The following is an 18,154-nucleotide window of genomic DNA, read 5'->3' as shown; positions in this document are numbered from 1 at the left end:
AAAAATCTCTGCCTCCTAAAAGGGCTGTGCTGATTGGCTGAGCGCTCAGCCAATCACAGGCAGCGCTGCCTTCCCCGATCATCGCTGCGGGGATTGCCTACAACCCACTGCTTTCAATGGGGCCGCAGCAGTGCCGACCCCATTGAACGCAATGGGATAACATCCTGGACTTCTGTCACAGCTGTGGCAGAAGTCCACAATATACTCCCTATGTTTTCAATGGGACTAGCGCTGTTGCTGCCGGCCCCATTGAGAACACTGAGCGATATCTCAAATTTTTTCTCTGTGATGCGAGGCTGGAGTGAAAAATCGCAAATGAGTATGAAACCATTGAAAATCATTGTACTGGCCCGTGTGAAAGTACCCTAAACAGAAAGGCCATGCGAATACGCCTATTAAAATGAATGCATTTTATTTCCGACCAATTTTTTTTTGAAAACCCGATGAAAAAATTGCCCGCGTGAATGTACCAAGTAGACTTCCCAGTCTGTAATGGTAACCATATTGTCACACAGCTTGCCCAGAAACAGAACTCATGAAAATAAGGATGATTTTTTTTTTTTTTTAATTTAAAGGGGAATTACCCTTCAGTTATAAAACACACAGTGGCGCAGTCCTGGCCGGCCAATAAACAAACCATACATCGTGCCTCCGACCGGCTTGTCCTGTGCGTTGTGAGTTATCGATCTGGCAGTCACCGCTATTAATCCCCAGCCAGCGGCAGTAGATATTGATTGCTCCTGCTGCTTATTGTGGTCACCCTGTGTATATTAAAGACCTTGATAAATTAGGTCCGGGTAAATCCATGGCCATGCATTATTTGATTAGAAGGCAATGAGCGTGAGGAAGAATGGGCATATCTAATGATTGTGACCAGATTTTCCTTTACACGCTAGGACCAGGTAAGAGGTAATCATTCCCGGGTCGCCTGAACCCTGAAGAAACACCCCTGACTTATTTAAAAAGCCAATAGATTTTGCTTAACGATGCCGATCCGGTGAGATTGGTTTGGTAGATGGAAAACCCAGCGCCCTAGAGAGCGGACTGGTAATGTATTGTAATAGGAAGGAAGCCTTTATAGAAGTGATATGGATTGGTAATCTGATTATAACACAGCCAGTGCTACAAGCTGAAATGTCAAAATCAAAATATATGTCTGTATAGATAGTGTGCTTTATGGCTGCTGCGGTGAATGGGCCGAAAACTGTAGTATAGCTCCTCCCCCAGGAACCAGGGAGAAGTGGGGAAGACTACTCTGTCTGGGTACGGTTACTATCTTACTTTATCTAGGCTATTACTAGTAAAGTAGAGCTGCCACTAAATTCCCCACCCAGTAATAATTATGAGATGACTCTGCTTACTCTGTCCAAGTCTGCACAACAAAGCTGGAAAGTGAGTTGCAGGAAGCTGCGGATGTCAGTCTATTGTGTATACTCCAGACAGTAACCGATATGAAAACTTGAATGTTTCAGGACTTTTTTTTATATGAATCAACCCTTTCAGTTCCTGAATAGCAAATCCAATTATTTAGTGTGAATTCTCCTGCCCCTAGATCTCGGTATAAGTAGACGCCACGGTCAGAGCTGTCTCCATTACTAGCAATATAAACAGCATTGCAATTCTTAAAGGGGTTGTCACTCAGTTATCCAAGACAAGGGTATACAGAGATATGACCCCTGCTTTCATAGAGATGTATATTGAATTGCCCCTTTTAGACACCCCATTCTAGTAGCGTGTTGGAGCTCCTTTGGCTTTCCACTGAACATTCTAGTCGGGTACATGGGAAGTTGGCACATTAGTTCTGTAATTCCTCTATTGTAGCACCATGCAGAGGCGTAACTTGAAGCTTCTGGGCCCCGATGCAAAACCTGTAACAGGGCCCCCAACTATAATGCTTTTTTCATAGTACTGGGCTCCCAATATTGAGAAGAGAGGCCTTATGGGCCCCCTAAGGCTCCTGGGCCCGGGTGCAACCGCATCCCCTGCATCCTCTATAGTTACGCCCCTGGCACCATGGACCGGGATCTTTACTTTCAGTGCATGCTAGGAGTTGTAGTTTCCCAGCAGCTGCAGAGCACGGAACAAGCCCACAGTGCCACAATGCAATAACCACCTACGGGCCCGCACACAGCGTTCAGTATTAGGACCTTAATCAGTTTGTATCTACTTTCTCGCAGCCGATCGATGGTTCAGTCTTGTGGATCAGTAGGGAGGGCTCCAGCTCACGTCTGCTCCTCAATTTATCATTGGGCTTATAAGAAATTTCAGCTGTTGGTCACATTTCGGCAACTGTTGTTTCTAGACAAGTGTTCCCTCCATAAACACAGCGTGTTACACATAAACTTGAATGACCGGCAGCTCCAACATCCAGGATCCCGGCAGGAATGTGAAAAATGTGTCTCCCTGCTGCACACATGGACTTGTGTATACAGTAACTGCTGGGGCGCCGAACTACACCGATACAGAGATTGTCAGAGCTTTGGTGGTTCACATGGAGATGTGGGGTTTCATTACTCCTCCATAAGGTGATAAGAGCAGTTGTAGCAGGCGGAGTCCTGACCATAGATTGCACTGATACATTGTTGCAAACCATCCGTACAAGAGAGGAATGTGTGTCAATCAGAGGCGTAACTATAGAGGGTGCAGGGGATACGGTTGCACCCGGGCCCCTTAGGGCCCCCATAAGGCCTCTCTTCTCCATATAGGGAGCCCAGTACTATGAATAAAGCATTATACTTGGGGGGCCCTGTTACAGGTTTTGCATTGGGGCCCAGGAGCTTCAAGTTATGTCTCTGTGCAGCATGGTTTAGGTATGGGTACGGGTACAGATAGAGGGGGGGCCCCAGCTCACGTTTTGCATCAGGGCCCCTGAGCCTTTAGTTATGCCCCTGGTGCCAATGATCTATCTAGGCCGGTTTCACATCTGCGTCCGAACCTCCAGCATGCAGCACTTTTTATTCCGTCCACAAGCTGGGCAGAAAGGGGGTCCGTCCAGAGACAGAACTGTTTGGCTGTGGAAATAAGGAATAACTTTCTGATCAGTGGGGGTCTGACGGCTGGGACCCTCACCAATTATGAGAACTGGGGTCCCGAAGGTCCCTGAATGAAGGAAGCAGCAGTCATACATGCACACCGCTATCAAATTCACTTCAACGGGACTGCCAAAGATAGCCAATCACTTGAACCTTCCTATCTTTGGCAGTCCGGTTGAAATGAACGGAGCGACGGTGTGCATGTGTGACAATGGCCAACCTTAGCTATGTGTGACCCGTACAGTTGTACAGGACACTGGCCACCAGCTTCTAGAAAGGGGCACCCAACAGATCGCTTCATTTAGATCAATCCAGGTAGATGATTTTCCTCCATGTGGCAGTGTCTTGTAGAGCTTCATGAATCATCCTCCTCCTGGATTTGTCTGATGTTCCAAGGTTCCACTGTCAGCCCATCGGCGCCCCGACAACACAATCGCTAAGTTCTGCTACTCTAGTTATTGTATGTTTTGGAAATGGATTATTGGGCTGTATTTACATTATGGGTTTGCTTCCGCTGTTTTATTTAAGCAGTGAGCTTGGTTCTGGTGCTGTATTTTTGTTTTGAGCTTGGTCCTGGTGCTGTATTTATGTTCTTAAGTTCGTCCTGGTGCTGTATTTATATATTAAAGTTGGTTTTCATCCTCTATTAATGTTATGAGCTTGGTTATGTCGCTGTATTCATTTTTGAAAATTGGGTCTGGTGCTGAATTTATGTTCTGTGATTGGTTCTGGTGCTGTATTTATGCCACAATGCATCATGGTCACAGAACGGGACCAGATCCACTATATAATTAAAACATTTTCTCTTGTTTAGTGCAGGCATAAGACACCAACATTTTAGGTCCATATTAGTGACAAAGGCCACCCACAGTTCTACCGCACTGAGCTTCAAAGATGGGACACAACCAAGATCTTCCATACATTGTGAGCACTTCTGGAGCTCTCCTCCTTCATCCTACTGACCCGTGTATATATACACATAGTGCAACCAGAAATCAAAGCACACAAACCTCGGCTGAGGCAGCCATGTGTACGAACCCCGGAGAGCTACCTTCAGAATGATTTATATCCGACATTATCCAAGTGTCCCCAGACATGTTACCCTTACTGCAAGACTATGCAGGTTCACATCAACAGCGCCTTCCAGAACTACAGGTTCCAGCATGCCATGATATCAACAGTCGGAGAACCAGAGCATGGAGCGCTATGTCATTATTGTAGCATGCCTAGGCTATTTACCTAGCCAAGCAATCAAGAGATGACAGTGGGCTACACAAACAAACAAAGGTTAGGCACATTAAAGGGGGTTTCCAGTTAGAAATACTATTGATACTCAGGATAGGCTATCAATATTTGATCAGCCAGGGTATGGCGCTTGGGATCCCGGACGATCAGCAGAGTAAGCGCCTGCTGTCAGCTGCCACTGTGGGGGTCGCTATTACTACTGGAGCCACTAATAGGTTCAACATTACTACTGGGATCAATAAGAGGGGCACTACTACTACTGGGGTCACTTTGTGTCACTATTACTACTGGAGCCACTAATACTACTTACTACTGGGGCCACTGTTATTTTTAGGGCCACCAAGGGGGGGGGGGGAATTATTAGTAAGGGCAATTAGAATAATGGTTTTAAAAATGTACGTTGTGATAAGCCACACCCCTAAACCACACCCCTTTTTTGCATTGGCCCCTATTTTTTATTCACAAAGGTGGCAACCCTACATATATTAAGCCTGGGACTATTCAGGTTTCTTTGCCTGTGCAGTTTTCTGCATAAGAGACGGAAATTCAAGACGGACATTCTGAAACATCAGGTGCTGGATTAACCCTTTGCAATCCAATTTTAGATTCAGGGTTTCCTAGGGGGCTCTCTCTTTCTGCCATTATACAATGGTGCCATCTGCTGGCTAGAGCCAGTACTGCGGTATGGGACAAGCTGAGAAGGCACACGACAACAGAGAGGCCAGTAATATACAGTAAGAATACCCTGCTGGACGTCTTCCGACATCGGAGCTGTACAGCCTTCAATCAGAATGTCTTTAGATGTCAGACAGTGGATTGGAAAGGGTTAAAGGAATTTTGCTCTACATGCACAAATATTTCACACCTGAATTTGCTGGACTTCTGCTAGTCCTGAAAACTTGCAAGTTGTACCAAGACCACATAGAATTCAATAAGAGTGCAAGACCGCTGGGCTGCACTACAATCTTTGGTTGCACCAAAGTGACCTTGTAGACCTAGCCTGCTGGTGAAACCTAGGACAGTTTTGACACTGCAGGGTACTGTGTAGCCCTATTAATAGGGGGCAGTTACACGGGCGAGTGCAACAAGGATCCATATCGCACTTTTAACTCCTGTATTTTTTTGCAATGCATCTTACGAGAAAAACGCATCGCAGTTGCATAGCCGCGGCGCAATTTTTTTCTGCTCCCATAGCGAAGACCGGGCAATTCTTCAACAGAATTGTCCAAAAATAGGGCATGCTGCAATTTTTCTTTCGCATCGCTTCTTTTCACAGCGCTGGGAGAGAAGAATCACACACGTAAATGCAGCCATTAAAAACAATGGGTTCTATTCTTGCGCAACATACGGAAATCGTGCGGGGAAAACCGCCTGTGCATTCGCAAGGTACATGCACACGGCCTTTATCGTGTCGTCCCGCAGGTTGGATGGCACACGGATGGGATATCTGTGTGCTGACCGCTGCCAGTTGCACCCAAGAATCTTGGCCGCAACTTTTCATCCGTCCATGTGCCCTTATGATGACATCTATGCCAACACCGCAAGAAACCTGGCATCGTAGAACAACATGCGCCTGGAATATTCTGCAATCGAAGACCGTTGGCTACGTTGCAAGTTCTTGGTGATCTTGCTCGGACTTGTAGTTCCATAACCGTGAGGTTGGTGCCTTCACTAGTGTGTTTTTTTCAGAAATGAGGATGGGTCTTGTAAAGGAATCCAAGGAGTGAGTGGCGGAGATGCTGGCGTTCTCACAAGGCTTAATCCGGGGCTCTACCCCCTAACGCCCTTCTGTAGGGCACAGTCCAGAAAGCAGCTGCCTATGAGCGCAGAAGGCCCTGGCTGTTTTGACAGCATTGTTCCAAAGCTCATTCCATATGTATGTCACATCACAGCGCTACCCTCCTCCTCCTCCTCCACCACCACCTCCCATCCCCCCCTCCCTTGCTCTAGGATTTTCTTCCCCCATCCCCAAGTCACATTTTTTTCTTCATTACCACATTGAGGAAGGTGATGGCAACTTTTTCAAACTGCACATTTCCCAAGACAAGTTGAGTCTCCTGCGAAGAAGCTTCCGCCTACCGGATAGACTCGCTTATTGGGAATCTCTTACTACGGGGTGGACTCCATATAGTAAAGTGAGCACCCTGGGATTTTCTTCCCGGTTACCTTGGTAGCATCTTTCATCCTGAAGTAGTGCTGGAGAATGGAGCAGGCAGGTTGCACTTGTTCTACTGGCTTGTTTTGGGGAAGAGTGCTCTAGGACAAGTGCAAGAATTGGGGACGGTCCATGAAGCTGCACCCATGTGAGAGGTAAGAAGAAGTCTCCGTTCGCTGCGTGCCATGCTGCTATATACTGTACTGTATACTAGATCATTGGCTCATATACAAGAGCTGTACATTGTAACCAGCCAGGGAAATACAGTAAGAAGCAACTCTGTGCTTGTTGATGGAGGTTTTAATTTAATTTACTTTTAATTATTGTATTTTTAATCATTTTTATTGTATTTTTTTAATTATTGTATTTTTTTTACATTTTTGTATTGTGTTATGTATCATTTTTGTTACTTCTATTGTGTTTTTCATATTTATTGCATTCATTTTTTATTGCTTTTTATACTTTTATTATATTTTAGTGTATTTTTAATTAATTTTTTAGATTGTTACTTTTTTATTGAGAAGAGTTAGAGTTGGTTATGGGAGATAAGGTCATGTAAAACTGTATATTTGTACAGTATTTGGTGCGTTTTAGTTGTTTTTAGTTATTTATTTAGTAGAGTTAGTAAATGGATGGTTGGCTGGGGTTCGGATGAGGGACAGGGGGCCATGCTACACATACATACTGCATGTATACTGTACATATTGGAGTTTGCATGTGTCTACTGTGCTGTATATAATATACTGTGCGGTATATATATATATATATATATATATATATATATATATATATATATAATTTTTTTTTTTTTTTTTTTAATTTTTTTAGTTCTTTTAAAAAAAATTACTTTATATTTTAGTGAAGTTTATAAACGGATGGTGTTGCTTGTGGTCAGGATGCACCTAGTAGATGAGTGAAAGGGGCCGTACAACACACATGTACAGTAGGGAGGGTGTATCTGTAGTGTACTGTATATGCTGTCTTTTTTTATTTTGTAGCTTTTTTACATCCTTTCTATTTTAGTAGAGTTGGTAAAAGGTCAGGATGCACCTAGTAGATGAGCAAAAAGGGTCCATACAACACGTAAATTCTGTATGCATACTGTATGGATTGGAGTTTGCATATCTGTAGGGTGCTGTATATAATATACCGGGGGTCGTGTTTTATTTTTTAGTTCTTTTACTTGTAATTCATGTATATTTTAGTGGCGTTAGTAAAAGGAGGGTTGGCTGTGGTCAGGATGTAGATGAGGGAGAAGGGTCCATACAAAGCATGTATACTGTACAGTGTGAGTGCTGTACATGCTGGAGTGTGTATATGTGTACGGTGCTGTATATACTGTATATGGTGGCTCTTTTTTTTAGTTATTTTACCTTTTACTCATTCTTATTTCACTTGTGTTTGTAAGGGATGGTGTTGGGTGGTATCAGGACACACATAGTGGGGGAGGAAAATGCTCCATAGAATAGAGTACATCATCTTTGTACACCATGTGACATATTTTGCGCCATTTGGTGCCAGCTCTTGGCATTCGTCTAACGGCTCTTTATTTAACACGGGATGAAATCTTTCGCAGGACACTACGGAGTGTTCCGCTGTCAAAATCTGCACCCAAACCCACAGGTCTAAATGTGGATTTTGGAATGGATTTTTTCGCATGGCAGAATATTCTGCAGCGTCCAGTGAAATATTCTGTTTCTTGTGACAGAGTGGACAAGAGTGGACGGAACCGGACGAAAAGGGGGCGGAGTCACGCAGCCCATCAAATTTACCATCATTTATACTAGAAACTGGCTTAAATTATAGCTGAAACCTACAGCGGCTCGGAGCGGGCACTGGTCGCAGCATGACGTACGGGGCGGCTGCCAGACCAGTATTAAGACGCTTGTGGCTTTCAGCACAATTGACACACCCATGTAGAATACTTATATACTGTATGTGTGTATGTGCGTGTATGTATGTGTGTGTATATATATATATATATATATATATATCATATATGACATATATATATAACATATATATATATATATCATATACTGTATATGTATGTGTGCATATATGACATATATATATATAACATATATCATATATATATATATCATATACTGTATATGTAGTGTGTACTGTACATATAGGAAGGTATTTCTATCTATCTCTCATATAATAAAACCTAAAAACCTCTTGAGACTACAAGTATATCTAATACACATGCGCCTATACACAGATGTAGTTGAGCTGTATTTGTCATTTCGTTCTTCTATTGTATATATCACTCTGCATTTAATAACTCAGCATCCACTTTTCACATTGTCAGCCCCCTGGAGTAAATCAGGGTGTCCTGACGCAAGGACTAACCACAAATGGCTAATATTGAACCGCTTGCACAGCACCCGCTGAAATTAATGGGCATCCATGTCAATGAATGCCAGGAATCCTCCAGAGGCAAGAGCTCTGCTTTCTAGCTAATAAAGTAGGGGGGTGACAGTTGGCAAGGTAATCTGAAGATAGCCGATAATAGAATGAATAGTGTTTCAAATTACAAACTCGGCTCTGCTATACATATAGATGTAGCAATCTGGGACTTGACATTTAGATACAGTGCAAATTTTGTTGTCAAGATACATTTGATATATAAGGTGTGTGTGTGTGTGTGTATGTGTGTGTATGTATGTATGTATGTATATATATATGTATGTATATATATATGTATGTATATATATATATATATATATATATGTGTGTGTGTGTGTGTGTGTGTGTATATGTATGTGTGTATAATATATATATATATATATATATAATATATGCAGAGTAAAGTATATAATATATACAGTATGTCTGATTAAATATATCTAGTTTATGTATTATATATTTCTATCTCGCATCTATTTATCTATTTCATATCTGTCTGATATATATTTAGGTATCTATCTATCTATCTCGTATCTATCCATCCATTTATCTATCTTGTATCTATCCATCCATTTATCTACCTGATATCTGTCCTATCTATCTATCTATCTGATATCTATCTGATATCTATCTGATATCTATCTGATATCTATCTCATGTCTATCTGATATATATCTCATATCTATCTGATATATATCTCATATCTGTCTATCTGATATCGCTCTCATATCTATCTATCTGATATCGCTCTCATATCTGTCTATCTGATATCGCTCTCATATCTGTCTATCTGATATCGCTCTCATATCTGTCTATCTGATATCGCTCTCATATCTGTCTATCTGATATCGCTCTCATATCTGTCTATCTGATATCGCTCTCATATCTGTCTATCTGATATCGCTCTCATATCTGTCTATCTGATATCGATCTCATATCTGTCTATCTGATATCGATCTCATATCTGTCTATCTGATATCGATCTCATATCGGTCTATCTGATATCGATCTCATATCGGTCTATCTGATATCGATCTCATATCGGTCTATCTGATATCGCTCTCATATCTGTCTATCTGATATCGCTCTCATATCTGTCTATCTGATATCGCTCTCATATCTGTCTATCTGATATCGATCTCCTATCGGTCTATCTCAGATAGATATCAGATATGAGAGATATCAGATATAGTAGATATGAGATATAGTAGATATGAGATATATATGAAATACATAGATAGATGGATGGATAGATATGACATACATAGATATCAGATCTATCTATCTCCCATATCTATCAACAGAATCATATATGGTGTCCCCAGGTATGGCACACCCATTTAGAATGAAGTCGGTTTGGCACACAGTTTCCAGTTTCTGCACTGAGGGTAATGTAAGCTCTGTTTGAGTGGCATTGATTGACATTTGCGTCAGTAACACATGTGCTTCATTCACCTGACATAACAATGATCTCAGCACATTCTGCTAGAGATAACACCATCATTCACATCCCCTGTCTGGAAGTAACATGACTGTGTTAACATGAGAACAATAATGTTCTGATCACATGAAGCCTGCCATTGCTGTTTCTTGGGAAATTCTCTACCCGTTTGATATATCACACGCCTACATTCCCATTCCAGACTGTTTTACTTGAATCCAAGAAGGCGGCATTCAAGATGGCCGTCATTTTGATGACATGGCCTAACAAATTTCCTTCTTCCCCTGCAACCGTTATGCTAAATTGGATCACTATCTGCCAAACGGCCTTATTTTTTGTGGGCTTTTCCAGACTTTTGAGGCACCCTGTGTATACCGTATGAACAGATGCGTGATTTTTTAGTGTGTTCCACTATTGCCTCATCGATGATACTTCGCCCTTGTTGCGGGCAATTATTAGGTAATGAATATATATATATATCCTCAGACACTATGTGCCGCTGTTTTCTCATGGCTTATTATCATGGTTAGCTTCTTACGTTGGGGTTTATATACTTTATTGATAGCGGGCCCCGTGGAGTAGAGGAGGTGGATTCTTGTATACACCTATAGCGATACGGTGCGGGAGGGCAGCTTATGTCATCGGCACATTGTTGGGAGGCACCAGAAGCTGTTATACCTTCGCTATAATTTAAGCTGCCATGGCAGGTTATACATTTCCACCTTTTTCGGATCGTTCTCCGCAGGCAGCGGCGTCTCATTGACCTAATCTCCATAGCAAGTATCTCGTTATATGGAAGACAAGTGCAGATGTCTCAATCTCCATGGGCAGCCACAGCGAGCTCAACATGAAGACCTGTATAATTGCATATTGCAATATGTCAAGGACCCTGCCTGTCTGTATACAGAGGTGTAACCGTGCCTCAATGCAGAATGTGTAACAGCGCCCCCACCTGGCGTGTACCATAATACTACTGCTCGGGTACCAGGGCTGGGTATGACTGCAGTCCTGTCACCCCCCCTGTAGCAGGGGTGTCAAACTCCTTTTCATGGGGACTATATCAGCTTTAGGGCACCTTTTAGACGGACGTATTTGGGTACACATTTGCGCGCACAATACGCAGACACTGGAAACCTTTGATCTAAATGGGTTTGTTCTCATTCCCATTTTCTGCGCATACATTGAATGCATGAGAAAAAAGCGGAACATGCTCTATTTTTGTGCACATTTGCGCACCACATGTACCCCATAGGAGTCTATACAGGTGCGCAAATGTGCACTTAATACGTGCGTAAATGCGCAATATGCTGTGGAATTCCGTTTAAAAAAAAGAGCGCATCTGGACCTCATTAGACAGCTTTTTAAATCACGGCGTGTGTGAGTCCCGTACCCGTGTAAAAATGCCCTGTGTGCAAAAAGTATAGCTAAAAGCACCAATACGCATCTACCTCATCCATAGTGCAAATACGTTACGCTGAAGCGTGCGCCACTGTGCATACATCTGTCTGAAGGAGCCCTAATGGTTGCTTTCAAAGGGCCGTTTATTAGGGCTGATTCACACGGTCTTATTTGCGCTCCGTATTACGCGGGTTTTTTTAAGCACGTGATAAGGACTGCCTAAACCCCTTAGATTTGTGGTGCGGTTTTCACGTGTGTATTTTACGTGACATTTCCTGTTTGGTCCATATTATGAACTGGATGTGCTCGTTAGGGCCTCTGCACACGGGCGGTTTTGTGCAAAACTAAATGAGTTAATTTTTTTTAAATGAAATGGATAAATGTCTCCCTTTCCTCTTTTGATATGTGTCCAATCTCCTACTGTCAAACTACTAATGGCCACTTGTCAGTTAGTATGTGAGTGCTTCTTATGTTCCGAACCCTGGTGATGTCATAGCTCCACCCCTTGTGATGTCATCACAGGTCCTACAACATATATAAAACACAGAACCTGACTGACAGAAGAACAACACAGTTCGGGCTCTTGGAAGGGGAGGACAAAAATAACATACTGAGAATACAACTAAGCAGTTATTATCTCAATTCAGCGGTCCTCACAGAAGACAACAACCTACCTCCACCACAGAGATCCGGTGGAATGAAGGACCTGTGGTGATGTCACTGCTGTGGGAGGAGCCAAGCTGTGTGCGCAATGTCTGGGGATCATGATGGATTACCATGTAGCAGACCTGTGTGTGTAATGTGCTGTGTGTGTGATGTGTGGGGTCAGGATGGATGCACCATGTATCAGAGCTGTGTGTGCAATGTGCTGTGTGTGTGATGTGTGGGGATCATAATGGATGTACCATGTAGCAGACCTGTGTGTGTGATGTGTGGGGTCAGGATGGATGTATCATGTAGCAGAGCTGTGTGTGTAATGTGCTGTGTGTGTGATGTGTGGTGTCAGGATGGATGTATCATGTAGCAGAGCTGTGTGTGTAATGTGCTGTGTGTATGATGTCTGGGGAACATAATGGATGTACCATGTAGCAGAGCCGTGTGTGTGGTGTGGGGGGTCAGGATTGATGTACCATGTAGCTGAGCTGTATGTGTAATGTGCTGTGTGCGTGATGTCTGGGGATCATAATGGATGTACCATGTAGCAGAGCTGTGTGTGTGATGTGGGGGGGTCAGGATGGATGCACCATGTAGCAGAGCTGTGTGTGTAATGTCCTGTGTGTGTGATGTGTGGGGTTGGAATGGATGTACGATGCAGCAGAGCTGTGTGTATGATGTCTAGGGATCATAATGGACGTACCATGTAGCAGAGCTGTGTGTGTAATGTGATGTGTGGGGTCAGGATGGATGTAGCAGAGCTGTGTGTGTAATGTGCTGTGTGTGTGTGTGTGGTCAGGATGGATGTACGATGCAGCAGAGCTGTGTGGCGTATTGCTCCACCAGAACCGTTTGGTGCTATAATGTCCTAATAATTACTAGTAAGTAATATATAGTTAGATGAGCTTTCTAAATCATTGCATTCTTTTTTTCTTCGTTTTTTTTTCACTTTTTAGACGGCGTCCCAACTTTTTTGGGGTAAATAAAAAAAGTTGACAAATCAAATCTGCTCTTTTTCCACACAGATGTCTGTAAATTAACATAACATCGCGGAGGTCATATAAGAGGAGAACTGGGAGGGAATCTGCTGTTGTCCAATCAAATTGCTTAACCTTCAATTTTCAAATAGTAGCTGGAACCTGATTGGTCGCCCCTGGCAGCACCATTTTTGCTCTCCGGTTCGGCTCTCGGTATTAGAATAGTGGAACATTTATCATGGTGTTGATTCCTTTCATAAATTCTCCGTTTCCGTTCGGCAGATCCGATCTTTACAATAATACTGGGATTATATTACGCACCGAGAACAAGCTATTAGACGTCTCCGCTGGGACTTGTCTAATTGGAAGGATGTTTGTGCTCATTCCTCCCGGTCTGTGACTCGCATGTACATCTGCCAGGTGGAAGCCGTCAGCGGTATTTTTCACACTTCTATATGGTTCTATCCTCCCACCACCACATGGCCTGGCGGCTAATCTTCCTCACCGTCAGTCATTACATAGTCAACGTACATGGCGACCCTGCAATAGTCATTGCTACACTCCAACCCCCGGGCATGTGCTGCTTCAGGCGAGATCCTCCGCTTCGTGGTTTGTCTCGGCGAATTTCATAAAAATGCTATAAAATCTGCGATGTAACCGAAACGCGTAAAGACACTTTTAGGGCTCATGCACACGGGCGTAAGGAATTTCTATGCGTGAAAAATCGTACTGTTTTCACAGTGTGTACATTTGCGCATTTAGTACATTTTTTTGCTTTATGGCTGGCTTCAAAAGAGTGTATGCGCAAATACGCTCACTTTAGCGCAACATATTTGGACAGCGAATGAGGTTTGATGGGGTCAATTTTTGGGGGCATATCGGCACCTAGTACTGTAATTTTGCGCATGGCTGGTTTAGACGTGAGCGTGACACACCCCTTCTGGGGTCTTTAAAGGCTATTTAGTCTAATGAGGTCTAGATGTGTTATGTTTCCCACAGAACTGTGCAGTGTATTGCGCATTTGTACACCTCCCATTGACTTCTATGGGGCCCTTAGTACGCAAATATGCAGGAAAATAGAGCAGAACCTATTCACCTATTTTCTTGTGTGCACTCAAAACCCGCTCATTGGAATGCACGCATTCAGAATAGGACTCATCAATGGGTTCTACTCTCTGGGAATTGCATGCGTAAAGTTTACGCGTGAAAAAAACACGCAAATACGGTCGTCTGGAACCGCCCTTAGAGCGTGGTACATCCATAATCACTGTATTGGATAGATGTAAATGAAAGAGATGGATAAATAGGGAGAGGAATATGAGAGAGAAAGATCTGGGAGAGATATCTTAAATCGATATGAGAGAGATGGATATGAGAGTGAGAGATATGGGATATGAGAGTGAGAGAGAGAGAGAGAGAGAGAGAGAGATGAGAGAGAGAAATCTGGGAGAGATATCTTAAATCGATATCAGAGAGATGGATATGAGAATGAGAGATATGACAGAGAGAGAGAGATATGACAGAGAGAGAGAGATATGACAGAGAGAGAGAGAGAGATATGATAGAGAGAGAGATGAGGTATGAGTTGGAGAGATATGAGAGAGAGAGAGAGAGAGAGAGAGAGATATACTAGATACATACTAAATAGAAATATAGATATGAGAGAGAGATGTGAGAGAGAGATGTGTGTGTGAGAGAGAGATGTGTGTGAGAGAGAGATGTGTGTGAGAGAGAGATGTGTGTGAGAGAGAGGTGTGTGTGAGAGAGAGGTGTGTGTGAGAGAGAGGTGTGTGTGAGAGAGAGGTGTGTGTGAGAGAGAGGTGTGTGTGAGAGAGAGGTGTGTGAGAGAGAGAGGTGTGTGAGAGAGAGGTGTGTGAGAGAGAGATGTGTGTGAGAGAGAGATGTGTATGAGAGAGAGGTGTGTGTGAGAGAGAGGTGTGTGTGAGAGAGAGGTGTGTGAGAGAGAGGTGTGTGAGAGAGAGAGGTGTGTGAGAGAGGGGTGTGAGAGAGGTGTGTGAGAGAGAGATGTGTATGAGAGAGAGATGTGTATGAGAGAGAGGTGTGTGTGAGAGAGAGGTGTGTGAGAGAGAGGTGTGTGAGAGAGAGGTGTGTGAGAGAGAGAGGTGTGTGAGAGAGGGGTGTGAGAGAGAGAGGTGTGTGAGAGAGAGAGATGTGTGTGAGAGAGAGATGTGTGAGAGAGAGAGATGTGTGAGAGAGAGATACTAGATACATACTAAATAGAAATATAGATATGAGACAGATAGATATGAGACAGATAGATATGAGACAGATAGATATGAGACAGATAGATATGAGACAGATAGATATGAGACAGATAGATATGAGACAGATAGATATGAGACAGATAGATATGAGACAGATAGATATGAGACAGATAGATATGAGACAGATAGATATGAGACAGATAGACATGAGGTAGATATAAGTTTGGTGGATATGGATAGGTATGTAGATATGACAGGTAGGTAGATGCGTAGATGTGAGATATATACCGTAATGACTTGCTGGCGACAGTCCAGATCGGTGGTCCTCAGTTGGCCCCCCTGTGATATATTTCCCAGCTGTCACAGGTGTATTAACCAGTGTGCGTCTCCTTCTATAAGATCCATATGTGCTGTTTATTATTCCACATGGCTTTCTGTAAGGAGATCTCCAAGACCGGCACAGTTGGAGGCACCCGATAACCAGCACCAGGGCAAGACCATAATGTGTAGATCCTCTTCTGTCAGAATCTGTTCAGCAATTAGCTGTATCTGTTTCTGGGAAAGCTGGGTGACAACCAGTGTTTCTGCTGCTATAGTTTTACCACGCGTTACCGGCCTTTCCCATAATCCTGAATGACAAATATACTTGGCTATACAGACTAGGAGTAGAGTGATGTATCACTACACAGCTAGGCAGACTATTGCTAAGAAGATTTGCCATTCAGAAGCCTGGGAAAGCTAGGTGTCATTTCTTGGAAGATCTGTATGTATGCCCATTCTCGTTACCACCCAGCTTTCTCAGAAACAGACAATGAAACCATTGAAAATGAAACTTGAACCACTTGACAGAAGAGGATGAGTCTGGGAACTACACTATATTTTGCATTTATCACATAGATTTAAGATTGTCCCTCTACAGCCACCACTAGGGGGAGCTCACTGTATACTGTGATATTAGTGTGAGTTCAGACATCATAAGAGCTCCCTCTAATGATGTCTGCAGGCGGCAGGAATTTTGTCATGTCACTTTGTGTCTGCAGGAGATTTGGAGCTCTGTATCAGAAAAATGGAGATCTGATTGCTATAAAGATGCGCTGAATGGCCTTTTTATTAGAAAAACCCAGCAATTTGTTTTGGCATCCATTCACAGGAATCAGAGGACCCAGGGTGTGCCAAGAAAACCTTGCCAACCCCATTACTCCACCAGCCTGACAGGAAGGGTTCATCGGTTCATGCTGCTTGCACCAAATTCTGAACTCTCATCTCATCAGCAACAGAAATCGGGATCCATCTAACAGGAGATGTTTTTCTGCTGCTCAGTGATACAATTTTTGAGCTCTTTGGTCTCTTGGAGTCTCGTCTTTCTTTTTCTCTTAGACACAATGGCGCTGGAACTGGTTGTCTTCTGCCATATTATAACCAACCATGCTAAGGAACCACACGTTAGTTGGGGGATCTGCGCTGTAATTGCCTGACTTTGCAACGCCTGTTCCTCATAAGGATTCCTGACATCCTCCTCTGACCCCTTTCATCCACAACTTGATTCCCTCCACCTTCTGATCCACTTTCACTGGATGTTTTCCTCCATTACGCCATTCTCGATATATTCTCTACACTACTGTACGAGAAAGCTCCTCAAGGTTGGCAGTGTCATCCCGGACCCAGCTAGTCTAGCACAGATGACCCGGCCTCGTTGGAAGTCGCTCAGATCGCTGGATTTTCCCATCTAATGTGGATTCACACTGAAACTGATCCACGGAAAACTTCTCATGTGATACTATGTTACGCTCCGGGGTCACGGGGAGAATTTCCATATATTGAAGCTCCAATTGTGAGAGGGCCGGGGCTCTAATAAAGTAGCCATTCAGCGTATACTAGGGTATATTAAATGTATCGAAACGGAATTTCGGACCTATTTAAAATAGGAACTGGTCTTTGCGGACAGACATTCCCTGTATGTAATTGCTATTTGCAGTAAGTATTGCTCTGGGCTCCAATATGAGGTTTAGGGAGTTCATGTGAACATTCAGAGAAACTTTATATAGTACAGTAAAAGGCAACCAGAAAAACCCCTCCAGATCTGCGGGATTAGAAGACGTATATTTTCGCTACAACACTATACTCTCTGCCGAAAGATTGATGTCCCTGAACTCAGAACCGCAACAGCTGCAAGCAAAGCGGCTCTCACTGTGTTTTCTTTAAAGAACACCCCCTGCTTCCTCCATCCACAGTAATAGTCAACAGGTGTGACAGTCTGTCTGGGTTCCCGGCCTCCACTTTCGGGTCTGGATTATCGTTTTAATGCTCTCATAATGTGTCTGCTCTGGAAATAAAGATCTAGACGTCGTCTGAGCGAAATTGATATTGGGAAAGTAGGGTGATGACCAAAACAGCTGCAGGAAAGCTGAGTGATGACTGATCCGGCTCCAGGAAAGTGGGATGAAGACCCATTCAACTACGCGAAAGCTAGGTGACAACTGAAAATTAAGTTGTAAATACTTGTGACAGCTGAACTCCTGACCAACCGTGTCAGATGGTTCCATACAAGTTCTATTGGTGATAGATCTGGCAACTGGGCAGCCACAGAAGTGTGACAATGTTGTGGGGGCTCC

General features: G+C 43.3%; 1 protein-coding gene across 3 annotated transcripts in view; it reads left to right on the top strand.

Annotated features, from left to right (window-relative positions):
- The window catches only part of FAT3 (FAT atypical cadherin 3), a 522,893-nt gene that overhangs the window by 124,300 nt on the left and 380,439 nt on the right, over nucleotides 1–18,154 (top strand). For 2 of the 3 annotated variants that reach the window (XM_066587025.1, XM_066587006.1), the window contains exon 1: nucleotides 6,284–6,587. The exons of the other annotated variant lie outside the window; for it this stretch is intronic. In XM_066587025.1, coding sequence (XP_066443122.1) covers nucleotides 6,565–6,587 — 23 coding nt within the window. In that variant the 5' untranslated portion in view covers nucleotides 6,284–6,564. Of the gene's footprint in view, nucleotides 1–6,283; nucleotides 6,588–18,154 lie in introns of those variants that run through there. 3 annotated transcript variants of the gene reach the window in all.

Source organism: Eleutherodactylus coqui, chromosome 1 (assembly GCF_035609145.1).
Source record: "Eleutherodactylus coqui strain aEleCoq1 chromosome 1, aEleCoq1.hap1, whole genome shotgun sequence".
In the NCBI taxonomy this organism is placed as follows: Eukaryota; Metazoa; Chordata; class Amphibia; order Anura; family Eleutherodactylidae; genus Eleutherodactylus; species Eleutherodactylus coqui.
Note: the sequence above shows the minus strand (reverse complement) of the source record. Positions and strands in the feature narration are given on the sequence as shown.